The sequence below is a fragment of the Contarinia nasturtii genome, unplaced genomic scaffold, assembly GCF_009176525.2.
Source record: "Contarinia nasturtii isolate CC-2019 unplaced genomic scaffold, AAFC_CNas_1.1 Cnas_scaffold_476, whole genome shotgun sequence".
In the NCBI taxonomy this organism is placed as follows: Eukaryota; Metazoa; Arthropoda; class Insecta; order Diptera; family Cecidomyiidae; genus Contarinia; species Contarinia nasturtii.
In genome coordinates this window covers 152,424-180,181 of record NW_022197829.1, presented here as the reverse complement: position 1 = coordinate 180,181, position 27,758 = coordinate 152,424, and the positions used below count along the sequence as shown (strand labels likewise).

Sequence of the window (27,758 nt, the reverse complement as noted above, 5' to 3'; positions counted from 1 at the left end):
TGTGCTACCCCACTCGCCGTATAGCCCAGACATTGCTCCTTCTGATTATCACTTGTTTCGATCCATGCAGGACAACCTGGCTGGTACACGATTTACTTCTTCTGAAGAAGTCAAAAATTGGGTCGATTCATTCATCGCATCAAAAGATGAACAGTTCTTCCGACACGGAATCCGTATGCTACCAGAAAGATGGGGAAAAGTAGCTGGTGATGGGAAATACTTTGAATAACACTATTGTACAACCTTTTTCTCAATAAACGTTCAAATTTTGAAAAAAATGCGACATTATCTATATATCTATATATATAAAAGTGAATGTATGTATGTATGTCTGTGTGTTCCGGGTTGGCGTCCAAACGCCTCAACCGATCCGGATAAAAGTGGTACCGTTGGAAAGGTCTTGGCAACATAGGCACCATCATGTTTGGCCATCGTGGTCTAACACGGTCATTATGGTCAAAAAACCGTATTTTTACCGTATTTTGCACATTTTATTGTCAAAAAGGCGAGAATGGACCGTGGTAAACTGTGGTGGCCATGATGGCCGACCATGATGGACCGTGGTAAATGGTTTAAAATGAAAAAATTTGACGATTAAGCGATTTTAACATCATTTAGTTCGAACATCACGGTCCATCGTGGTTTAACACCATTTAACACGGTTACTGATATCGGACATCATACTCCATCGTAGTCTAACATCATTTAACACGGTTATTGAGGTCGGACATGATGGTATATCGTAGTATAAAACCATTTAACATGGTAAAAAATTTCAAAACATGATTTAACATGGTTTACGGGGTCGACCATCATGGTAAAAACTGTTAAAACATTATTTAATATGGTTTACGGAATCGGCTATCATGGTAAAAATGTTAAAAATACGTGAAATATTAACAACATGACCGAGTTTAACCAGTCTATGTATTTCGGATGGATATCCTTCCGAGATATTTTAGAATATCTGGATATTAAACGCAACTGCACAGCGCCAGAGCTGTGTGCGTCGCAAATAGAATCTACGTTATGTCGCGACGTATATGTGTATCAAGTGCCGCACGTACACAGACACACTGTGTCTGTATTTTACGTGTAGCGACATACCGTAGATTATATGTGCGACGCACACAGCTCTGCACAGTGCAGTTGCGTTAAATATCCAGATATTCTAAAATATCTCGGATGGATATCCATCCGAAATACATAGACTGAGTTTAACCATGATGGACTGTCTTAAACCGTGGTAAACGGCTTAAAAACCATAATAATTAATGGGCCTGATGATACTTTTGAAATTTTTCAAGATATAAGGTTACGATAAGTTTTTTGTTTTTGTTGCAATGAATTGCTGAAACAATTTTTATCCCATAATTGACATTATCATAAAAATAATAATCCTTTAAATTGAATGAAAAAATTCGAAAAACCGATTTTTTATCATTGATTTTTGATTTCACCAATGAGAACACCATTTGTACGATTCCGCTTGGATATTGTGTTATTCGTAAGTTTATTAAATCATTACAGGATTTAATTTTTTTTTTTTTTTATTCAATGACGCGAGTAATGCGGCAGTGAGTATAATGCAAAAGCCCTCACTTTTGAAGAGTGCTGCTCATGATAATGTTTGTCATCGTCTTTAATGATATAATATAATGATAACGTGGTATGATATGTACAAACAAATCGTATTGTGGCTCTTTTATCAATTTGTAACTATGACTAATGGACTAATTGATTTTATCGAAGTTTTGTGAAAATTGCATACATTTGATATCGTGGTGATAAAAAGCTGTCTAAATAACAACAACACCAATAAATGCTATACCTTACACAGTGGCTATATGTGAAAAAGTATATATTAGACTCAATTCAAATCGAACCGAAGTATGATAGTTTCGCTCTATAAATATGTGTCTATGTATTGACTAATCCCAAATCATAATATTCATTAAACATTTGTTGCATTCAAACAATGTATTATTCAAAAAGTAGCTGGTAACACTCATCTGCACTATACATTTTCACAAACGAAGACATCAGACCAATAAATAGAAAATTGGGTAAATACTCACCATTTACTTTTGCATCAAACTCTTTACGCAGATCGGATGGTGATGTGGTTGATGATGGTAAGTATTTGTCTTGCATATAGGCAGCAGCAACAGCGGCTGCAGCTGCAGCCGTTGTACCATTTTGTCCATCAATTAATGGACTTGTTGCTGATGAAATGGCCGCTAATGGTGTTGTTGGTGGACAATTACCGGTTGTTAGTTGTTGATTATTACCATTGCCGCTACCACCACTTATGGTATTATCATCGCTAGAAGCTAATGCTGTTTCCGATTGAACCGATGCTCCTAACAAATTAAAACAGTTTGTTTTCGGACTAACTCCTATTTCACTTGCATTCGATTGTTGATTCGTTGATGATGATTTTCGTTGTTTTAGTTCATCATTATGTGTCAATTTTTCGTGTGATCCAAAATTTATAAGCTGATTTTTGATGTGATCCACATTGGGGGCTTTGTTTTCGCAATTAAGTGGTGATGCTCGTTCCTGTTGAGCTAATGTTTGTTGTTTTTGTGTCGATTGTTGTTGTTGCTGCTATATGAACCAAACAACAAATTTTGTTTATAGTTAAAGTCGTATGTCTTTTTGTGCAAAATATTGGGATAAAAATATTGTGCTCATATTCGATGCGAAAATTGTTCATAGTCAAAATGTGTTCAATTCAAAATGCCTCATCATTTTATTTTCTATTTTTCTCTTACCTGTATTTGTTGTTGTGACTGTCGTTCATATATTATATCTTTGTTGCCAGAATTTCCGGACGATGAAGCTGAATCATTTTGCAGTGATAATACTGATTCGGATTTTGGTCGTGTCAATGCCAACGCTTGTGTCTGTAACATAATGATATTTGAAATATGTTATATTAGTCACATTGATTTACAATTCTTATACAGTGATCTTAATGTTTCATTTTGGGCGTATATGCCCAGCTAACAAAATTGTAACGTTTTTTATTCATTTTAACGCTGAAAAATGTAACGTTTTGACCCGTTTTGGTGGTTATTTTCGTGTAAAATTGAAGGTTGATTATAGGCATACAGATTCCGCATTGTACGGCATAATGTGAACCCGACTCAATACAACGTTAAGTTTTAATTTTGTTTTCCAATTCTAATTATTCGTTTGAGGCAAATAAAAAAGAGACAATTTGTATACATAGAGATTTGTGTGATTTGATTTCAGTTTCGGTAACAGAATTTTTTCAAACGTTTATTATTGCAATTATTTTTTTTATTCCATGCCATGAATGCAAATTCGAACTTCGAATTCGAAACTTATTTGAATATGTGTGACATTTTACAGTTGGCTGCGGTGTGTGTCACATCGACGGCGAACATCATTTGTTTACATTCAAAAAAATCTCCTCGTAATCATCGTGCATCGCATCACATCGTCACAGTCGTTTCATACAATCGGTTTCTTTCTTGGAATTTTAATATAGAGGATTTGTGTTTGCAAAGAATAGATTTATTTACGCCTGCATTTTGTGATTGTTTTTGTTTTTATACAAATAACACAACATTCACAAACTAAAGACGTGAGGAATCGAAATTCATCATTAAATCATTTGTGTCAGTCGTACGATCGAAAGATTTGGGGTGCTCCACATTTGATCAATGCATTTATTATTTGGATTTTTGTTGTTAGTTTGAAGTCGGATTCGATTCTGATTTTCGAATAGGCGAATATTTGCACTACGACGACATCAAATTTGTCATCTGAATTCAGTTTAGCGGAATTCATTGCAACGGTAAGATGATCGTCTCTTTGTCCAGCATATATTTGTTTATCATTTTGTGCTGAATCGTGTATTTTTTGTTCAAATGAAATTATTAAGTGTTTTAAGTCAAGTTTATGCAATTATTTAATGCAATTTTTGTTACTTTTTCTTCTTTTTCGATACAGTGAAAACACTTTCGTCGACATGAAGCGAAAACGTGCACTCAATGGAAATTTCAAGAATGTCAAGTTGACATTGAATCAATGCTTGCGCCCTGAGTACCGAGAAGCGGTTCTGAACTGGACAATTTACTGGTGTGAAACAGCTACGGTCATTTCGGTTTTAGCATCTTTGTTGGTTTTATTTGAAGTCAACAAAGCCTTTGACGAAGATAATCAAGGATTTTTTGCCGGAAATGGGTACAAATTGATTGAAAAATGTTTCACATCTGTTTTGAATGAGCACAAGCACAAATTGCCGCTCGAGTTCAGACAAATAATTGAAAGAGTCGTCCGAAATTTTCAATGGCCATTGCGTGCAGGCATGGGAAACGCTTTTAATGAACTCTTCAAACAATACACGACCAATTTGAAAAACAACATCAAGGTTTGGAGTTACAGTCGCATACGTAAGTTTTTCGTATTGAAGCGTTTTGAACTGAATTTAGTGCTTGGTAACAATATCACCGAAATCGATGTAAAAAACGCCACCAAATCGGTTATGTTCAACAACATTATGAGAACTAGTGCGAATGTGAATCTGCTTTTGGATCAAGCGAAATTGATCGGAATACCAGTTGGCGAGAAATTCCATGATCGGGTTAAAGAACACTGGTTTCAAACCATTCCGGTATTCATTCATATTCAACGGCAAATTTTTGATCATCATGTCAGATATACCTTGTTGAATGAACAATGGCGGCAGTACTGGCGAGATAGGAAAGCCAAAAAGAATCCGACCCCACCACGAATTGCACGGCCACCATATCTCAAGAACTTTCGAGTCATTCCATTGCACGATTTCGAAATGAAACACATTCGAATCGATTTCCACCTTTTTTATGAATTTGCGCGCAAACTGGGTGCATTGAAGTTGACAAAAGGATGGTTTGGACAACCGAAAAGTATCTCAAAGGAAATGTACAGCGACGATCCAGCTACATATTGGGATAAAATCTTCAATATGCCGAAGATTCTGAAAATCGGCGGTGGCAAGGCGTTTGATTATGCAATTCTCACCGACAGTGTTGCAATTTCATTGTGTTTTGTCAAACCAGAACGGCCAATAATCGAATTAACCAATGAGCAAATCAATGATAAATTCAACAACAATGAATTCAAATTTGTGCTAGGAATGGATCCAGGTGTTCGCACATGGAATGCGACCGTACGCAAGCACATAAAATCTGGCATCGAGGTATTAAGTACAATTTGTTCATTGTTTGTGATTTACAATCACATCATCTGTTTAACTCATATAACAATTCTTCGATTGTTTATTTCTCACATAGGAAAACATCACAATCGACGGTCCGAAATACCACTGGCATGCCAAGTATGGAAAACGTAAGCGCAAAATCGACAAATTGATTGAAGAATTCACCAAATTGGAACAAGACGATCGCAAGCGATATGCATTTTATCCATCGGCCAAAGGACGTTCACATTGGATGTGTTACATCGAACATCGTGTGAAAATGATGCAACGAGGAATGTCGGTGTATTCATCTCGAAAATACCTTCGACAGCGATTGGACAAGTACATCGAAGAAAATCGTGCTTCCGATCTGATTGCAGCATGGCTTACGTTGAAAAAGGCATGCTTGATTTTCATTGGTGCAGCGCAGATGGCCCCCAATTCACCGATTGGTATCAAGAAGCGATTGCGATGCCCAGGTGTACGTCGATTGGTACGAAGCTTCAACAAGTTGGGAAATTGCATCATACGGTATGTGGATGAATTCAATACATCACAAACATGTGGCAAGTGCTTTCGCCCATTCGATCGAAGAACGAAGAAGGACAGATACAAAGTGTGTCAACATTGTATACCAAGTGGTGAAGTGACAAACATTTGGCTACTGGGAAAAACAGTGATCAGCAAGAAAAGCAATCGAGAATACCAACAACAGCGCCAAAGTGTAAAGGCTGATGTTCAACGACGCAATCAAGATCCAAAAATGTCATATGGTTTAGTGTCCAAACTTACTATAAGTTTCAAAAAATGGCGTCTAAACGATGACAACGAATGGATCGATGATCGTCATCCACATCAACTGAAAACTGTTTGGCATCGCGATATTGTCGCAGCTGTTTGCATTTTATACAAAGGTATTGTACTACAGATTAAAAACAATGAATCAATTATTTTGTCTTTTAACAATTGTTGCTTATGATTTCGATTATAGGTCTTTGTATTGTGCAAGGCATAGATGTGCATCCGCAGCTATCGAGAGAACACCGCGAACAACAAGCACAAAATCATGGAAATGATGTAGAAAATGCTGTTAATGCCGATGATAGCGACAGTGACGACGATTACGTGCTCGAAGTTTCCGATGATGAATAGTTTTTAAGTCGATGTAGGATTAAGATAAAATTAAACAATAATACTTGTAACGTTTTGTTACTTAGCTGGGCTTGAGTATTGTGGCCTTGGTGCTGTACGGGACTCATATGAGGCACACTAAAATTTATCCCGTAGGTAAGTGTATTGTGACTATTCATTAGTATTGATGATTATGAATCAAGTCAATATTTTTCATATCAGTCTAATTGAATTGTTTTTTCACTTTTTTCTTTCCATTGTGACGTTGTATTTGACTGAAACTACACACAAATCCGACCCCAATATTGATCGTCAACATATGCCCGATAATGGATGAATTTGCCACAACAAATGTTTGTTGGGTGGTAATAGAAGTGAGGTTGGATTATACACAGATTCGATTATGCCTTTTTTACATACAATTCATTATGTAGAACTACATGTAATTTTTTTTCTTTCTAATTTTCATTGTTTAAGTACACAAGCGCCATAATAGATTCGATGATAAATAAGTACAATTAAGCAGTTAACTGTGAACACACTTTCACACATAACTTTGAATCGCAGCATACTCTATAGACCAAAAGTAATAGCGTTGAAACACTGTTTTAAACCGTCACCGTGTTTTATCGTTCGTGGCGCTATAGTACCAAGTCATTCTTCAATAGGCACACAGTTTGCTTTTTTTTATAGTTATCTATGAAGTGAAATAGCAATCTGATGATGCGCTTATGTATAAATAGCCCATTAGATTAATTAAAAGTCCAACAACGCTGAAAATACGACTTATGAAATGAATAAAGAGTAGGGAAAGAGCAAAAAATAATAGAAAATAAACTGTTACTTAAGAGATTTCAAACGAGAGAATCATCATCAATGCGTGCGTTTCTAACAAAGAACATGTCAACACACATACACAAATTAATCAATGTGATATTCAATCAGTTTCATTAGCGACAATTGGGATCGGGCTTTATTAAGTCAAATATTTATATATGTAGTGCAGATATTGGCGCATGCGCGCACAAGAATGAATAAAGGGGAAAAATATCGAATCATTCACACCAAATCAGCGTGAGTCAATTTATGTCATCAAATATATGTATAAAAGTCAATAAGATTGAATGTGTCGATTAATCGTTAGAAAACAATTTGAAAGCATTGATACGCGCACATGAGCGCAAACCTCCTTCGCTCTATATATCTTCCTCTCTATCCCTCTTTCTCTGTTAATATTTGAAAGAGAGAGAAAAAAACTGTAAAGTACTATAAATATGCCTTGATTACTGACGTTCAATTTGATCGTTTGTTTATCACAAAGACACTTGACGCCTGTTTAATTTTACTATATGACTTGATGAATTCCTTCGGCATGCGTTATTACTTCTTGTTGTTGCTACTTTTTATCGTAAATTTCAATTGATCAATGATCATCTATTTAATACTAATGCTTTTGCACTTGAGCTTTGATCATACATACGTACAACGTACATATACAATATCACACGACTTATTGTATGTCGCTCAGTAGCTAAAAAGGCGATATGAAGAATTTTTTTTCATTTTAAATTGGATCATAATCAAGTACACATTTGCAGCCACAAAACTAAATGGAATGTATGCGTTTTATTCATATTTTTCAAAAGTTGAATTCGAGATGAGACAATACTCGGGTAATTATTAAAACGATCACTATTGTTTTTGTTGTTATCGCCTTTTCCGATTTTTTTTGGTAAGCACGCTTAAGCCGCTAACAACAAACTCTTCTGCATTCTACGATTGAATTGAAAATGCATCAAGGGGAATATCAGAACTGAAGTATCAAAATTATTAATAAAAAATGAGTAATTCATCTTTTACACCTGCACTGAACTGTGGTCAACCAGTTAAATTTTTCATTTATGAAATTCATTTTCAAATTTTTGTGTCAAAATGCGATTGATCAATGAACTAAGCCGTTAACGTTTCTAGTTATTAAACGAATAGAATCTCAATAGAATTTATCAATGAGATACATCTAATAGTAGAATTGAAGAAGAGAAACACACGAAAAATGAGATCGGTTATTTCCGAAATTATAAATTATTATCATTACAACCTATGAAATCGGTGATTTATTGGTATATTGAATTCATCCCAACTGCAGTTGCTATAATATTTAACAACGCACTGAGGTGTGATGCTATGAAAAATATCAATATAAGTATTCCCCCTGATATGCATACATTGTTACTGGACCATATTTGACAGTTACTCGAGGGGCACAACTACAAAATTTTAGCTGAACGTAAGAATAAGAAGAAGCGAAAAAATATATAAATAAATGATATACATTGAGCGAGTAAACATTATACATTTTAGTGGTTACAAAAAAGAGAGCGAAAAGTCAACCAAACGACATAATAAAAATATCGTACGATTGCCTGTGCAAGATCGTTTCTATGGTTTTTATGGCGTATAATATACGAAAGGGGTCAATCGATGTTAAGTAGAATCACGAATATCTGCTTAAATTAAACGCATGTATTGTAATAATCATGGCCAAAGAAAGAATATATTTAATGAAATACATCATACAATTCTAATATGTTTCACTTTTTTCGCGCATCATTTCTACTGTTGTTTTCTATAAATTGTGTATTTGAGCTGCTATTTCGTTATTATGCAAACAATTGTACTAGTAGTAATCGGACATTTTTTTATTTATACGGCACTCGAACTTTTTATAACCGAAATTCTTTTTCTATTTTTACAAATTTAAGATATATATATATGTCTCAAACTTCGATACATATAAATTCGATAAATTATATTAAATATTTGTTTTGAGCTAGCTTCTTCTTTCTTATTATTTTTTTAAAGTTTAGTAAAAAGTATTTAAATGTTTAGTAAAAAACAATAATGTTATGAGATCAGTAGAGCAGTTAAATCAAATCAATTAAAATTTAAACAAATAAGTAAATAATATTGGTAGTGCAACTTAAAAATGTCGTTTTTTTTGGTAAAAATAAAACTTTATTTCATAAATTCTGTAAATAACATGTCATTCGGAAGCTATAACCTTTTCCCATCTTTCTGGCAGCATATGGATTCCGCGCCAAAAGAACTGCTCATTTTTTGAGGTTAGGAAAGAATCAATCCAATTTTTGATACCTCCAATTGAAGTGAAGCGTATTCCAGACAAGGCATTCTGCATCGATCGAAACAAGTTATAGTCAGAAGGGGCAATGTCTGGGCTATACGGCGGGTGGGGCAAAACTTCCCATCCACTATTTTCCAAATAGTTTTTAACCGGTTGAGCAATATGAGGCCGAGCGTTGTCATGATGGAAAATTATTGACTCATGTCCGGTCGCATATTCTGGCCGTTTTTCGTTCAATGCTCTCTTTAAATGGATCAATTGTGTTCGATACAGGCCTCCCGTGATCGTTTCACCCGGTTTTAATAGCTCATAATAGTGGACACCCTTCTGATCCCACCAAATACAGAGCATTACCTTGGGACAATGAATATCTTGCTTTGGCGTTGATTTGGCTCGTTTTCCGCGCTTCACATATGATTTCTTGCGCTTCGGGTTGTCGTAATGAATCCATTTTTCATCACCGGTAACAAGTCGATGCAAAAACGACTTCTTTTTGTGGCGCTCAAGCAGCATTTCGGACATGCACAATCGTCTTTCAACGTCTCTTGGTTTCAATTCATGTGGTACCCAATTTCCTTGCTTTTGAATGAATCCAAGAGCCTTTAGGCGATCGGAAATGGCTTTTTGACTTACTCCCAACGATTTCGCAAGTTCTTCTTGCGTTTGACCAGAATCTTCATCGAGTAATGCCTCCAATTCTTCATCTACAAACTTTTTTGGCTGCCCAGGACGTTCTTTGTCTTCTGTGTCGAAATCACCACTTTTGAAGTGCGCAAACCAACGCTGACACACTCTAACGTCTACAGCATAGTCAGGATAGGCTTCAGTGAGTAAACGATATGCTTCAGTTGCATTTTTCTTTAAATGGAAGAAGCAAATTAAAACTTCCCGCAAATGATCTTTTGTTGGAACGAAATTCGACATTTTGAACGCAATAAAAAACTTGTTTGTACTCACAGAAAAAGTGGAGGCGGTTTTTCCGCAAATTATTGTAGCAACAGCAGAGCTGCAATAAAAACGTGTTTCTTGTAGCTTATTTTGACAGCTACGTACAAGTGTGTGTGTTTTGACATTTTACATTATTTGTAGCATCTGTATAAACTAAAAAACCAATGTGATGTTAATAAAACATTTTAATATTTATTTTTTAAATAATTTAAGAAATGTCATTTTGACAATTTAAATTCGTGATTTCAGAGATGAAAAAAGTGTGAAGAATTATTTTCCACCGAAATTTTCAACCAAATTCAACACAATTGCTCTGGCAGGATTTTTTAACTTGTAAATATACGAAAAAAATTTGATATTCATTACTTTTTTTAAATTAATAGTGATGTCGCTTTGACATTTTTAAATCTTAATTTCAGAGATGCATGTATATAATCTTAGGATTTGAAGAATTTGATTCCAGAATCCGAGTTTAGTTTTCAGACATCAACGTCAGTGATGTTCCCAAACATCAAATGTAGATGGTGTGTTATAATCGCTATCGCACACTTGTCTACACTTGCACTGACAAACACTAATACAATACAAGTTGCAATACATTTAAAATATATTCATTCATTCATTGAGGTTATGTACAAATCAGAATTACTTTATTAGTCACATACAACTTGATGTTTATGAACATCAAATGAGATGTACAGCGTATTTCAAAATTTACGTATAATATAAGTAATATATTTTACTTGTATTGCAGTTAGTATGTATTAGTTTGAAGTGTATTTAAATGTGTATTAGTCAGTGCAAGTGTAGATAAGTCTGCGATAGCGATTTTAACACACCATCTACATTTGATGTTTAGGAACATCACTGACGTTGATGTCTGAAAACTAAACTCGGATTCTGGAATCAAATTCTTTAAATCCTAAGATTATATACATTCATCTCTGAAATTAAGATTTAAAAATGTCAAAGCGACATCACTATTAATTTAAAAAAGTAATGAATATCAAATTTTTTTCGTATATTTACAAGTTAAAAAATCCTGCCAGAGCAATTGTGTTGAATTTGGTTGAAAATTTCGGTGGAAAATAATTCTTCACACTTTTTTCATCTCTGAAATCACGAATTTAAATTGTCAAAATGACATTTCTAAAATTATTTAAAAAATAAATATTAAAATGTTTTATTAACATCACATTGGTTTTTTAGTTTATACAGATGCTACAAATAATGTAAAATGTCAAAACACACACACTTGTACGTAGCTGTCAAAATAAGCTACAAGAAACACGTTTTTATTGCAGCTCTGCTGTTGCTACAATAATTTGCGGAAAAACCGCCTCCACTTTTTCTGTGAGTATAAACTTGTATTCACTTTGACAGATGGAATGTAATAGTTTTTTTGACGCTCTTTAAGATACACTTGTTGTCACTGTCAAAAAATGGCGCGTATGATACATAAGAAGTTGACACAAATACGACATTTTTAAGTTGCACTACCAATAATAAATAAATAAATTCGTTAATTTAAATGATTACCCGTGTACAAAAAAGTGACTGACTAGCCATCAAATATAAATATGCGATATTCGCAATATATCTCGCCGCTTGTAAGATGTATAAGTGTGTCAATTACGAAAACACGAAAAAGAATACAGAGCGAGATACGAAGAAACACAAGTATATGTATGTGTGTGTATGCTTCATGCCTAGCGTCTTATTCGTTATTCCCCTCTTTCATCTGCTGTCACATATGCATGTTGGCAGATGAACACAGCAGGCAGATGAAAAAGGGGAATAAAGAATAGGACACAAGGCACGAAGCGTACACACACATACATGTACTTGTGTTTCTTTGTGTCTCGCTTCGCATTCTTATTCGTGTTTTCGTAACTGACGCACATACATCTCACGAGATATATGGCGAATATCGCATATTTATATTTGATGGCAAATATGCACTAATATATTTCTCTCCAGGAGTATAAACTCTGCAACCATTCTTTGACCGATTATACTTTTCGATGTGTGGTCTTTTTACGAAATGTCTATATTCGAATTCCTCTCCGAATTTCCTTATCGAGAGCCACGTCTGAGTTTCTATATACCAATCATACACTCTGACATCCAAATCAAACTCCGCTTCAGTATCCAAGTTTTTTTTGGTAGACACGACTCCCCCATATGTTGAACAAGATCAAATATCTTCATACAGAAGAAATACACTACACTCGACATTTGTCAATTAAAATACTTTGTAGTGTGAAGTCTGTGCGCTTTTTTCGTTTTCACTGCTTATAACCTATTTATTAAAGAACATTAGATCAGACTAATGCAAACAATATCGTGGTGATGATGAAACGATCTTCATTGATTATGATTGCACACAATAATAACCGTTCTTTTTGTATCATTTCTAGTAATGGACTGCAACAACTTTTCTTTTTTAATTGATTTTTTTTAAGTCGTTCTTGTAGTTGTAATTTTTTCCAGTTTGACCATTAAATGAGCAATAAATTTACTGTATTTGGAAATATCTATAGCAACGATCAGCTTATTGTTAAAAACCTTAAAATAAGAATGAATTTTGAAAATAAAAAATTTCTCGATTTTCAGATGAAAAACGGTAGCATGTATGTTACATTTTATCCGATAATTGATTGTTAACTTGTAAATCTTTTGTTTCTGAATTTTGGATTATTTATGTTGAATAATTTTTACGTAAAAGGTTCGAAATAATAAGGTGTAATCATTTCAATTGCGTCACGCATAGCGATAAAACTCCACTAAAGAAAAAAAATGTAGAAAAGCGTCTTAAGTGTTATCGCGAACGCCGCAAGAATATTGTTACCTTTGTATGACACCGATAAAATGCTTTAAAGCGCAATAAATTATAATCGAAAAGAAGAGATCATAATGTTTCCATTCCGCATCTTGTTTTAGCTTCTCAAGATGCGGAATCAGAGAAGGAATGATAGAGTAAAAAGTGAAAGCATGAACACTCCATATACAAAACAATCAGTGAAAATCGGTTTTCATAGTATTCGTGCAACGTGTGTCCACCGAGCGAACAATAACTTAACAAGTCTAATTTATTTCATTTTATTAATCGTGTAGTCGAATGATGTGCGGTTTTATTTATGGCTTTCTATGGCAATCCACACCCTCTTATCGGCCCAAATGGTTATTATTATTATTATCTAGATGAAAATAAGCCACACGTATACAAAAGTCATTGCAATCCAATTCTGCACTCCACAGTCAATGTTTTATCGCAACGTGTTCAAACAGTATACATTTCGCATATTATATATTATATATATAGAGATATTAGTCGGTTTATCTGAAATGAAAACAAGCGAAAACTCTTTTCACCGGGCGACAATTTTTACATTTTCGCACAGTTGGACAATTTTTGTTGCTCTAACATGGTGAAATGAAAGAGAAAAATCACAGCGGACGGCAGTACGCGCGAGTGACGAAACCACTTTAGTGTGTTGAAAAGTCGACTTGCTATATATACACGTAATTTCCAAATTCTAACCTGGAAGGCCTTCAGCCGCGATTGGTGTTTGGTTGGAAAGCCCTTGGGCCAGAGATCAAGAAAAAATGTCAAACTTCGAAAATCGGCCCGCCTGTCTTCAAAATATGGTCCATTCAAGAAAAGGGTCAAAATTCAGTTTTATGGCCATAGGAGCACTAAATGAGGTCGTTGACCCCTGAAAAATCGATATTCTGATTCTAGAGCTCAATACCTAACTTTTCTAACTAACGATACCTCAAAAGATCTCTAATACAGTAGCTTTTTTATATGAAATCTGTCACACTAACGCCCTCACTCTATCTTTTGGCGAATCAAACAGAATAAAGTTTAATATAAAAGTAAAGTTCCATCAGGATATTTTATACAGCCGGTGTCAAGATCAATAAAACTGTTAATAAATCCATTTTTACGCAATTTTGCGATGTGATTGCGAGATTAAGAATATAAATAAAATAAATGAACGGAATAAACGAACTTAACAGAACAGAATAATTCGCACGAGTGTATGACAAGTATGTAAGAGAACAATAACATTACGTTTTGTATCTATCTGTCAAATGTCACACTCACACTTAGGAGTTTACGTATGGAGATTTTAACAAAATCATTTCTACAAGATCTACACACTCTACACCCGAGGCTTTTTAAGTTAAATTAAAACGCATATAAATTTATGTTTTTTTAAATAGAAATTATCTAATGCTAATTGTGCTAATTTCACTTTCAAAACAAAAAAATGAAACAATTTATTAAATTATTTTTCAACAATTTTTGGAATAACATATGCGCTCATTCTCAAACTTGTGAAATAATATCCCATTCTATATATAGATGGCACTGTCTATACGAAGTTCGGCAAACAAAGCATTACGCTTATTGAGCGCATTACACCTCTTTACCTCAAACGTCGAAATCGGTTAATCCGTTCGAAAAATTTATTATTTTAAAAATTTCATATGAATTTCTTATAATTTCTTATAAAAATCATTATACCAATATCTGTCCGCGATTTTGCGTACTTGTTTCTGATATTTTTGAAACTTTCTGTGATTAAAGTACATAAAAAACTAAGACTTTTTTGTTCCGGCACTTTTCGATTTGGCCGCCATGTTGGCCGTGGCCGGCCTCCAAAAGTCACGGTCACCGAGGCACATACACTTGACACACCCCGGACATATGCACATCGTTGGAAAGGTCTTAAAGTGAGCTATCGAATGGTGTCATTTGCGGTCCAAAAATTTCAAGTTGAAGTGGCCAAATTGTTCAAAAACCAAAAAGTTACCATGCGGCCGGACACATACCGTCCATTACCTCGAAAACAAGCTCAAGGATTTTTTTGAAAATTTCACCGATTTTAGGCCCAAGTCTAAGCTATAATATGCCGCATAGCTCATATCCCAGAAAATTCTTGTTTTCAAGATATGGCCTTCGATATTGCAAAAATGGACAAAAATGGCCATTTTTTCAAACTATCGCTGTGGCCTATACTTGACATACCCAGGGCATATGCATATTCGTTGGAAAGGTTTAAAGCAAGCTATCGAATGGTGCCAATTGTGACTTAAAAATTTCAAGTTGGGGTGGCCAAATCGGTCAAAAATCAAAATTTGACCGTCTGGCCGGATACATAACGGATATTTTCTTGAAAAAGACTCCATAGTTTCTTTTGAGAATTTCATCGATTTATGCCTCAAATCAAAGATAAAAAAAAGTGTATACCACACACCTCTGAAAATTGGCCGTCCCCATTATGAGCCATAATTTATGACATTTAGAGCCAAAAAAATAACCTAAAAGTCCATATTTTAATTGTATTTCAAAATTATTAAAATTCATGTGTGGAGATGTTTTGAATCTTTAATTTGGAAAATTACTCTCACAAAATTACTGATATCAAATAAAAAACCTCTGACGGGGTGAAGAGCGAGTGACGAAACCAAAATGTGAAACACAAAATTTCTGATATCAATTTTGTGACGAAAATAAATGATAGGTAATTTTTCTGTGTACTGTAATAAAAACTTAATATACATTTGTATATTCGGAACGTTGCATTGCGTCATCAGTCCATACTGACAGTAAAAAGAGATGAATTTCTGTAACGTTTTGAATGTTCAAAATTGATATCAGAAATTTTGTGTTTCACATTTTGGTTTCGTCACTCGCTCTTCACCTCGTCAGAGGTTTTTTATTTGATAAAGAATACAGACAGAACATTTTTGAGGTGCAACAATAAAATTTCATCCTATGTGCGTACCTTTACCCGAAAAATAAACTCATAAATTTTGCATAAGTTTAAAATTAAGACGATATTTCATTAATCATGTTTTGTCACATCGGCAACAGTTTTCCTTGGCTTTTCTTTCTTTTCTGTTGCCCTGAATAGGTGGGTGTTTTTCGGCCTGTGCTAAAATAATATAAATTATGCTTTCATTAAAAGTGCTACCAACGCACTGTAGTAAGAGGTGAGAGAGGGCAAAGTGTACGTGTGGTAAGGCAAGAGATTTACGGACTCTTACGTGTTCTCAACGTGGTTACAAATGCATTTACAAACACATTGTGGCATACTGCATTTTTCTTTTTTTCTCGCTCAGTCATTTGCTTGCTTATTCATTCTTTTGCATTATAATTCTTGAACAAAAATTGAGTCCTGCATCTGACTGTATTTATCATACTCGCAATTCTCTTTTTTTATTCTTGCACTTATTTGATGCGCCCTATGTAGTTCATGAAATTACTAATACTTTTTTAATCATTATGACTTTGGTCGTCGTGTTCACTCGTTACTTCTACCAAAAATGTAGAGAAAACTTTTCCACTTTTGCCAAGTCCAAAAGAGATTAACATAATAATAAGCGTACAATCAAGTGAGCTGGATCTTTGGCTCGCTTGTTCGTTCCATTGTACACGCGCATGACATCTTTTCAAATAAAGACAAAATTAATGAACAACGAACAAACAAACGAAAAAAATTCAAAAGAAAAAATTATTGGAATTCGCTCGTGATTTATAGCATTTAATTTATATTAACAAAATGATTATCTTCCACCAGTTTTCGAGTCACTTTCAATGTAATAAATTATTTTTAACGTCATTTCGATAAGTCGCAAGTAAAAGATTTGCATTTGGTGAGTGCTTCTATTGTTTGAGAATTTCACGTATATTTATACGCGTTTTGATGACGCAAAAACAAAAAAATGTACTAACCAAGTGAAAAGTAATTGCCAATATAACACATTGTTGTGTTTTAGCATGTGACAATGAGAACACAAAACAAATGATAAACCAAAAAAGAAAAAAAAATCAAAATCATTGATTATTCACTTCAATTAATTTATTCGAATAAATTCAAAAAGAATAAAAGTTTATTATCTCTGTACGCAAGTGTCTGGCAAAAATGTGGCATCATGCATGAGAGCAATCGAGGGTATTAGGTCACGCTAATAGCCATTTTTTTCTCTTTCTCTGTAATAAATTCCATTCTATTGAATCTCATTGATCAAGGCATATGAATTTATTATTTTTTTGTCTAATTTGACGATAATGAGGAATAAGAAAGAGGAAGGGGTATAGAGAGAAAAAGACAGATCCATCCAAGAAAACAAAGTCGTCATGCGTTCTTTTGACAGCACCCAATCAAAAACCCTATCAAATCGAAACCGTAGCAAAAAGGTTTTTTTCGGTCTTTTTCGAAAGAATTTCGGTCCATCTCACAATTTGAAGAGGAAAAAAAGGACTTCATTTTCGAAGAAACCTAGCAAATCGAAAGATTTATCGCCGCCTAAGGGAGGGGGTATCCGGCTCACCCATGTATGAGTAGCCGCCTGACGGTTGCAACCGTCTTATGAACAACATTGGTTTACATGTAAACAGCTTTTGCGTTTGCCTTAAAGCGAACCTCAGCATCTTACATTTTTTCAAACTTCACCCGGAAACATTCAGAGGCAGCAGTATACAGATTTAAAAAAGTGGTCTAGTTTTGATGTAGTATCCGATGACACATAGATATTTTCGATTTTTTCTAAAATTCTCTACGAAACTGGTTTGCGAGAAATTTTACTTTTTTGGGATTGGAGGATTCTGGGGGGGTGAATATCCCTACTCGGATGAATATCCCTACTTCCATTGCAATTGTGGTTGTACTATAATGAATGACTTAAAAGTTAGAAATAAATTTATTGACATTTGTGTTATTTTCCGAAATTTTGTGATGATGCGAGGACATCTTCAGGAAACTTGTGTTTCATTTAGATTCTTCATTTTTATTTTCTCATCTGCAGTTCATCAGGCGCTCGTTTTATGTACATTGTACAATGCATTCAATTTGGCATTTTGTCATTTGTTTCAGAAACATACGTATACCGTGCAAAATCTGGCAAATTAAAAAGGGCGAGAGAGAAAAGGAGAAGATGTGAATAGAGGTGAAAAACAACAAAGTGAATAAAAATCACGGAGTGATTGCTTCAAACGGGCGCTCAATTTAAAATACTCCAGTCGAAAAATATAATTATGTTGCATTTTCTTTAGACACTTTTCCACTCTCTGACTGTCCCTAACCAATCTCTTTGTATAATGTCATATGTTGTGAAATATATGCTCAGCAGACTCTTCTGGATTGTATTATTTTGTTTGTTGCTTGAATTTAAAATGAAAGATACACATACATGCCAAAGAATTCATTTCTTGGCGTTCATTTGGCCTGCTTATGGAGCTTATAGCTGCATTCTTATGTGTAACGATCGATCCAAAGTATTTTTCTCGTTCTGTCATTTACTCTTGATTCCATCATTTCGCGCATCCGTAAGCACGAGCGTCAAACGGGAAAAATACACATAATAATAGCGAAATCGACATATTTTGATTTGTCATATTGAAGTAATAAAGTGTACATTAACCGCATGTTGTGTGAACTAAATTAATGCATACTAGGGGCATACAACTTATTCAAATATCGCTCATAGTTTCGTATGCTATTGAGTTTTTCATATAAATGCACATGCTTACGATGTCTTATATATATTTTTCAAACATTCCATTCATATTTTGTGTGCAATTATTGATCAGTGTATCAAATAGTAAAAATGAATTTGTGTTAACATTCAAAATCGATGAAAATGTAAATCTTTCCCATTTACAAAATATCACATCTTTACAAAAACGTTAATAAAATCAATTTAAAAATTTCACACAAAAATTCATGTATGTAGAAAACTGCCCCTAGAAAAAGAAACACTCGAATTATATAGAGAAGATGGTGCATTTCATTTTCTGCGGTCATAAATTTCTTTCGTCATAATCGTCAACATATTTTAACTATTCTTTGTATATTTGTTTATGTTTTTTTGTTCATTTGGTCTAAAACCATCCAAAATCTTACACGATGAAAGAAAGAGATAGAAAAGATTCGATAATAGTTATTACCAACATGAATGGAAAATTTTGAACATTTTGAATGCTTAATGAATTTTTGATGACTTTTTTCTCATTCATTTTCTCCATTCCCAATCACCGATCACTACCATTTTGCATCCGCCAGAATGTGCAAAGAGAGACGATGTTTGCAAACCACTGAACAATTTTTTTTTTTTTTGTATAATAATAATGTGTACGCGTGTATCGTTTTTATTGGCGAAAATTTTCAGTTGAATTTATTGCTACTAGAAATCGAACGCATCAGCATAGAACTAAGACGAAGCATATATGTGTTCAAAAGGTCGGAATGATTAAAAAAAAACACGCCAATAATCATTGACAAGAAGAAAATAGACAAGGCAATACGAAAATTTATTATGTGAAAAAATCCTAATTAAAGTTCCGTTTCGAATTTGTTGTTGTTGTCGTAGAATAAATGTGTTTCAACATAGTTCTATGTAAGCGTGCATATCCATCCGTCCGCTCGTCAGTGACGAGTCGTCACCATCATCATCATCAACCAGATTATTTTTATGCTTGTTAACTGGCAACACAATTGCCTGACATTTATTAGAATCCATACCGAACATATATATATGCGTACAACGACACTCAATTTGCTCTCAAATGGCACGGGGAAGACAGATAAACACGCGTTCGTTGTGTAGGAAAATGTGCGCAAAATGATGGTGGATTTTTATCGGCCACAAAGAATGAGAGAGAGAGAAAGAGGTGTAGAAAGTGATATCTCTGCTTTACGATGATTTCCCGTGTCTCCTGAATTTCTCATTGACTATGACTACTGTCATAGTACAAAATCGAGAGACTTTAATGCAACAATGTGAAGCGACAATCACAATGTCTCTTCGAGGATGAAATGGAGGAAATAGAGGCCCAGCATTCAGTATTGCTTAAATGAGATTTTCAACCAGAGAGAAAAGATTGAGCGATTTCAAGTATAAAGAGAGGAAAAACGTCTGGTGGGCGATGATAGATGCACGCGCCTCCGGATGCCCATATCAAACATCTGTTTTGCAAGTGCCACCATACCGAAATTTTTTGACATCCATCCGATTCACCTTCTCTCACCAAAAATTGATAAAATGAAGCTGGGCGCGATAACAATCAGCCTGCAAATGGAAATAGTTTATGTCATTGGGCGCCTCAATCATTTTATGCGTAGCGAATGAAATTTAATTTTCTCTCTTTGGTGATTTTTTGTGCAGATCATAATGCAACAGAGGAAATGAAAACATAAGAATATATTGTTTTGTTCACTTAGATTCTAATTCAATATTATTTTTGTATCTTCCATTAAAATAACTTTCTGCCAATAAAATATTTTTATTTCATAAAAATTCATCGGTATTCATTCGGTATAACACTTTTTGTAAAAAAAAAACTCTGTTCCTCTCTGTGGTTAATGTAGTATTTGCTCGCTAGAGGAGTTGATCGTATTTATTTATATTTTTGAAATGGATCACGTTTGAAATTGAACTGAATCTGATGAACACGATTGTTCTAAAAAGTACACTTAATAAAACGTTATTTGACATTTTAGAAAACTGTGAATTGCATTGGCTTAAAATATTCTGCAAATACAGGTACGTTTGAATTTCTTTGAGTTCAAATATTCACGGAAATGTCGACACAAAAAAGTAGTTAAGTCCAAACGAGACAGCAGTAACGAAACTAATTTACTACTTGAATATTTATTTATTTGACGATGTGATCAAACTTAACATATATTGGAGTAGAAAAAAAGGCATTTCACATCTTTCAAACTGTTGATAGAATTGTAAAAAGCGTGAAAATTGATTTTCACCCTTATGTAAATGGTCAAACTAATGTTAGAAAGTATATAGTCGTGCACTCGCTGGTCGATAGCCACTGCATTCATGATGGACAAAGTTGACACAATCAGCTCAATAACATTAGCAATCTCATTCACTGAGTGAGTATAGTGTTTTGTTTCTTTTTTCGTTTTGTCATCCGCATAAAAAACTGGTTAAACCTAAAAACCAAACCAATTGTAAATAAAAGAAGCAATGATTTTAATTTAATCCGAATCGTATATTTAGATCAATTTCAATGTGAACTGAATACATTTTTTGCCTCGGCTCGAAATACTTTGATTAGATTTTTTTCTGTGTTCAATACGAAATTGGAATTATCGGACGAGTGTTTTTCCCCGTATCTGTTTTTGTTACGTTTTTTTTCTTTCTTGATTAATTAGAAGAGAAAAGATTGGAGGGAAATTGATTGGGATTTTGTTAAATATCATCTCATAACAGAAAAAAAGAAGAAAAAGTCAAAAGAAAGAATAAAGAACTGAACATGGTCTTAAAAACGAAGTGGAGCAAACGTGTTTTAAGTTAGATTTTGGCTGACACATTGATTATCTCCATATTGTTAACGTTAAAGCAGAAAAAAGCCACAGATGAAAAACATCTACAAATCATGGAATTTTTACAGAACATTTTTGGATCGAGTGAGAGCAACATTCTTTATGAATTTTCGATGAAACTATAGCAGAAAAAAAACGAAAATGATGAAATTTCTGCAAATGGTTTTTATTCGTTGTCGTCATTGTCATTGGATTTTTGGGCATTTCTTAATTGTGGCATTTCAATTCAATCATCATCTTCGTTCGTCGTCGTACATACCTTACTTTGAGCGCGCGATAAAAAATTCTTTGATCCCAAAAACCCAACGGAAGATAGCTACTACCAATCAATTCAATGGCCAGTAGTAATAAGAGGAAAAAAGATCAACAACACGGAAACTTTTTAATGAAAATGACGAACAACACGTTAAAATAACAAAGAGAAGAGAAAAAACTACTAAATATGCCGCTAAAGAATGCGAACAAGATAGTTTTCATTTGATATTGCCTTCTGTTTAGAGATTGATCAGTGTGTGTTTCAATTTAATTTGCGCACGGGCAAAAATGCATCAAACTTAAGTATAAAAAAAGAAAGACAATATAAACAGGCGAGATAGAGAAGAATCGTTTGATTTGGCTAAAAAGCAATTGAAATTCATCGGATCAAATTTTTCGAACGAACAAAAAAATTTCACTCAAAATTAAACGAGCACAAAGAGCACAAATCGTTTCTCGTGTTTTACATGTATCGGGACCGCTGTTTTTCTTTTCGTTTACATTGTCGTCTTCATTTCACGTGCGCGAGCGCTCGCAAAACTTACAGCAAGTGCGTGGTGTGTGCGCTTGGTAGCAGGTAGCTAAACATGAAAGATAATCGCATATTTATCGTTTCTCATTTTTCATTTATCTTATTCGCCAATATGCGTTCATGTGTCGTGCTCATTTTACCTTGGTCAATATAATTTCCTTCCCCGACTTAAATTTTTTTGTATGCGTGTGATTGCGATGAGTTTTTTCCATTTTGTATCTTTTTAGTTTTCTTTAAACAATTCTAGCTCTTTTGCTCTTCTTTAGCATATCTTCAAAATGTGTTCAACTCATGTGCGTAAAATATATCAGTAAATTTTTCCATACGAATGATGCGTAAGTATATCGACTCATAATTAATTTGCCATTCCTCTCACTGTTTCTCTTCTTTCTCTCTTTGATTCATTTTGTTTGTATTAGTCCCTTTCAATGTAATAGCCATTTTATATTGATATTTGTGCACATCGGTCGATTTTTATCTCACTCGATCTCGCGGCTTTGATTTGGTTATTTTCGTTATTTGTATAATTTTTGTGTAAATTCGTTTTTCAACTCGATCATTCTTGCCGGCAATAATTATTTCATTGGTCATCGTCTGTCTTTATTTTGGTCTGCTCTGTTCTTCGACATTTCATGTTGTGCATCTTTCTCTTTTGCTACCAACGTTGACGCTATTAAATAAATTCCTCGGTGTTTGTTGTTTTTTTTAGTTGCATCGTCTTTTGTCTCTAAATACCAATAAATATGTAAAAAACGATGAACGGCAATCAAGTCATTGTAAAAATACCGAAAAAAATAACATCGGACGCAACGAAAAATTTGTTCATGATCCAGATTTCCGGATAATTATGGGTTATTTTCAGGCCAAGCGCGTAGTACGTGTACACGTTTTATATTGTCTGATTAAAGAAAACAACAAATTCTTCTCCCTGTCCCTCTCTGGTATTTCTCGATGAACGTATTTTTAACTCTTACTTATGGGATTAAATCGAAATGCCAAAGCGCGTGAGCAATCGAGAAAGAGATGGAATCCGAATTTCGATAACACGACAAACAACGTGGTTAAAGTATTTTTAAACTTTTTTTTTGTGGTACCATTTGCTCTTTCTTGTTGTGTCCGTAAGCATTTTTGTGACTTTAATATGCACATGAATCTATTAAATTTGAATGATGAATTAACAATGCGAAAAAAGCAGAGAGCAAATGAGCTGAACGTGATTAAAAACAGATGAAGATGAAAAACAATAACAAAATAGCCAAAACAGTAGCATATTCGAAAAAGAATTGGGAAATTAAGAGTGAGTAAGTCTTACAAATCTAAAGAGCGAAAAGAAAAGAAAAAACAAAAAAGATTCCACCAAAAACATAGAAAATGAAAAAGCGATAAGCGCGCACGACAAATGCCTACAAAAGTGTTCGATGCTCATTTTTTCTGCCGATCAAATATAATTGATGTCACTAATATTAGCAATCGATTCGGGATAGTCAGAGAGAGAGAGAGAGAAAGAATGAAAGAGAGATATACTGTCTGTGTCGATCAATGCAATAGTAGCATATGTGCATATATATACATAGCATGGATTCGCGATTCGAATGCAGCAAATAATACGAAACGACAAATTTTTAATTCTTCAGAGCGCAACGGAAGAAAAAAGCACATACCAAAAAATAACCGAAGAGAAGAAGCGAAAAGAATCCGAAATGACGGTGCGCGCACGATATACTGAAATCGGCAAGTCAGATATATAGCAACACAGAGAGATAGAGTGAGATGGAAAATATCGCGAAAATAAAGGATGCTAAAATTACAAAACAAAATAGGCATCCAGTGCTTATGATGGGCGATAAATATACGTTATGGAATGATATGATGGTTGATGGATTTATGTTTTATGCATACGAATAAAGGCGTTTTACATTACAGGTCTCGCTCTTTTTCTGTTTCTCTCTCTCAGTCTGTGGTATTACATATATATGTGTGTATATGTATATGTATTGGATGTCGTTTTGTTAGTTTCTTTTAGTTTTTGCACTTATTATTGACGGATTGATTCGATGTAAATTATAACGAACGCGCCAAACAGTAGCTGTGCACTCGAAGCAATTCCATAAGCATAATCATACGGTAAGAGTGATTTCTCTCTACACACATGCCCAATATATGTACACTCTCTTCTTTTTTTCTTTTCTTCTTGATCTTCGTCAACGTATATTTTCAGATTCTCTCATTTTTGTTCTGTTTTTCAACGAAAAAAGATGTAATCCGTCTAGAAGCAAAGAAAACATGGAACATTAACACCAAACATTGTCATCGACAAGTCATATGCAATCAAAGAAAATTACGCGCTTCTTCATTTAAGATACTCCATCGGATATTTTCTTTCTTTGACTTTTATCTTGTTGTATAGTTAAATTGGCGACGATGTGCTCAAATTTTAACAATGGTTTTTGGTTTCTGTGTTTTAACCATTTTAACAACGGTAACCACAACTGGGTTTTGGAAGAACTTTAACTTTTGGATACAATGTGAACACGCGCGCGCGTGTGTATGTGTGACAATGTGTGAGTATGTCTCTGGTTCTCTCTCTTTCTTTCTCTCTCTCTTTCTCTCTCTCTCTCTCTCTCTCTCTCTCTCTCTGTGTGTGTGTGTGTGTGTGTGTGTGCTCTCATTTTTTTCTTGTTTGGAAAATGATGAAGAAAGTTTCTTCAAGAAACTATTATTACTCATATTCCCTCGTAAAAAATATATATACAAGTCACTGAAAATCCAATCAGCTTCAAGCTGTCCAAATGATTTGTACTAGATCGAGTGTAGCGAACATAAACGATGAATGTGACTTAGAAAGTGTATTTCACATTACTATTCATCAAAATAGTTCTATTTGATGTAACATTTTTTGATAGTGCACACATTTTCTAAACCGTACCAAACGAAGCTTGTCATGTTGTTTCTATGAATGAGTAAAAAATCAGAACTTTTAGCCTGTAAAGTATAGCGAAACTCCTTAAAATAGTTGATTAACCATTTATTTATTATTTTTACACAAGGGTTAAACAACGAAAAATTGTTGTTTTACATTTTAGAATTTTTTGTATGTCAAAAAAAAACCAAAAAAACCGACGATCGCTTGTCGTATACGTATTCACATTCAAATTGCAACGATTTTTTTTTTAAATAAGAAGGAAGATAAGAGGAAAAAACAGCCACAGAGCGCCGTAATAAGTTCGTTTACCAAATGTTTCGACATTTTTGTGTGACGATTTTGTATCTACCTTTGTTTCATGGAATTTGCAATAGCTTTGATTTTTGCCACTTGTTTGTCTTTTCATAAAACGATATTCTTGATATATACACGAATTACGTATTTCATAAATTATACGGAAATTTCGAACGTGTAAGGATTTGATATTACCTCGCGATGAATCGGAATTAATTGAAATGAAAATGTGAAACAAGAGACAAACGCAAACTGTGAAATGAGACATAGCCATAGAGATATAGATATACATGGCTACTGTACGCTGATACATCTAATAATCGATGGATCTGCAATGCACTCAGGGCATTAATGAAAATGATAAACATGAACAAAGTGAACCAGGCATCGCAACGCAACATCCAACCTTAATTACATCAAAAAAGTTATTTTTGCGTTGGCTTAATTGGTACGTAAATCAAAATTGGTGATGTCCGGCAAACGTAGTATGTATGTTTGTCGGAATCTCCATAATTTGTTAAATTTCATGTATTGAAATGCCTTCGGAAAAATCGGCTGACTCTTTATTTCTCTGTTTGGCGTATCAACATGGTTGATCGCCAACTTATAGAGTTATTTTTTTTAATGAAGAATGTACATTGCACAATGCACAATAGGGTGGAACATTTTTGGCACAATTTGGTGGCCACTTGGGAAAACATGTCTTATAGTCCCTAGATTCAAGATATGGAGGAATTTTCAACTTGCGGTTCCATATAAGACAGCGACTTGAAAGGAAAGGAGGTACATTTTACTGGAAAATCATGAAAAATTGCAGTGACCCATTCACCATGAAAACTTGTGAATCTTATTTTCTGACCAAAATAAGTAATATCACCAAGTTTCATGAAATTTCAACCAAAAATGAAGGTGCCTCCCATTTAAAAATTCATTTATTTAATTCCAAAAATTTATTTTTTTTCCCAATAACAAAAAATTGAAAATGTTGTATGGGAAGCTATGATGAAGTCATCTCCAATTTGCACACATTGCAATAATCGAAAACAGGATGCGAATTTTAGAATTCAAAATAAAAAGTGGAAAGCAGATTTGGACAATGAAAATCCGATTAATCCCCCAAGCTAATCATATGATATGATTCATATCCATGTGCGTTTACTGTTCAAAATGATATTAAGCATATTTGAGCAAGCATGACGGCCCTCGATAATATTAACGTTATTAGGAATTGTTCCGTCTCAAAAACTACACGTGTGTAATACACACTGTGTATTCTATACCTATGTCGACTGCTGCTCTTGTAATGCTTAATTTTTTGCTTGTTTTTTTATATATTCGAATATGGAATCGTATTTAATTTTAAGCTGATGTATTTTACTTGATTAGTTGTACGCTTCAAATGAATCAATGTTTTGAATTTTGATGAAATAGGAAGCGGCATACGGCTCGGAATTCGGATTGATTTTGAAGCGTTTCTTAGGATTTGTGTCTTTTTAATCCGAAATGGGATTTGGTCGTGAAAAATAAATTAAAATACTTATCGTTGTATTTTTTTAAATTCATTTCACAAAATTTTAGTTTCTGCTATCTTAAAAAGTAAATTGGTAAAAGTACGTAAAAGTAATTGGTTTATACAATACGTGATAAAGGTAAAGAAAAAAGACCTAGCAAAGAAAATGCATTTTTTTTTATTGTAAAAAGTCCTTGAATTTTAGATATGGGAAAAGGATGTTTTTTTTGCAATACTGTTGCCTTTTATCCATCTCATTTCTGAACTAAAATCAACAATCAATAGAGAGGGAGGTAAAAGAGAAGGCCAAAAGTGTTAAGGGCAACCGCGCATATAAATTGTTTGTCGATACAAATTGTGTTTTATTTTATCGTCAATTGCAAGATGAGTTCATGTGCATGATGGTATGCGTTCACGCGCCTGCTATTTTCATAATAACAATTAT

At 34.0% G+C, this 27,758-nt stretch overlaps 1 protein-coding gene and 1 long non-coding RNA gene across 4 annotated transcripts in view; one reads left to right on the top strand and one right to left on the bottom strand.

Annotated features, from left to right (window-relative positions):
- The window catches only part of LOC116338969, a 69,827-nt gene that overhangs the window by 25,548 nt on the left and 16,521 nt on the right, over positions 1 to 27,758 (bottom strand). For 2 of the 3 annotated variants that reach the window (XM_031764566.1, XM_031764568.1), the window contains exons 2-3: positions 2,778 to 2,909; positions 2,079 to 2,610 (exon numbers count right to left, since the gene is read on the bottom strand). In XM_031764566.1, the coding sequence (XP_031620426.1) occupies positions 2,079 to 2,610; positions 2,778 to 2,909 (664 nt within the window). The remainder of the gene's footprint in view (positions 1 to 2,078; positions 2,611 to 2,777; positions 2,910 to 27,758) is intronic. The other variant, XM_031764567.1, reaches the window with a different exon arrangement.
- Positions 10,740 to 10,945, top strand: LOC116338972. The gene is made up of 2 exons (XR_004200950.1): positions 10,740 to 10,769; positions 10,856 to 10,945. It is a non-coding gene; the product is annotated as an uncharacterized LOC116338972 (long non-coding RNA).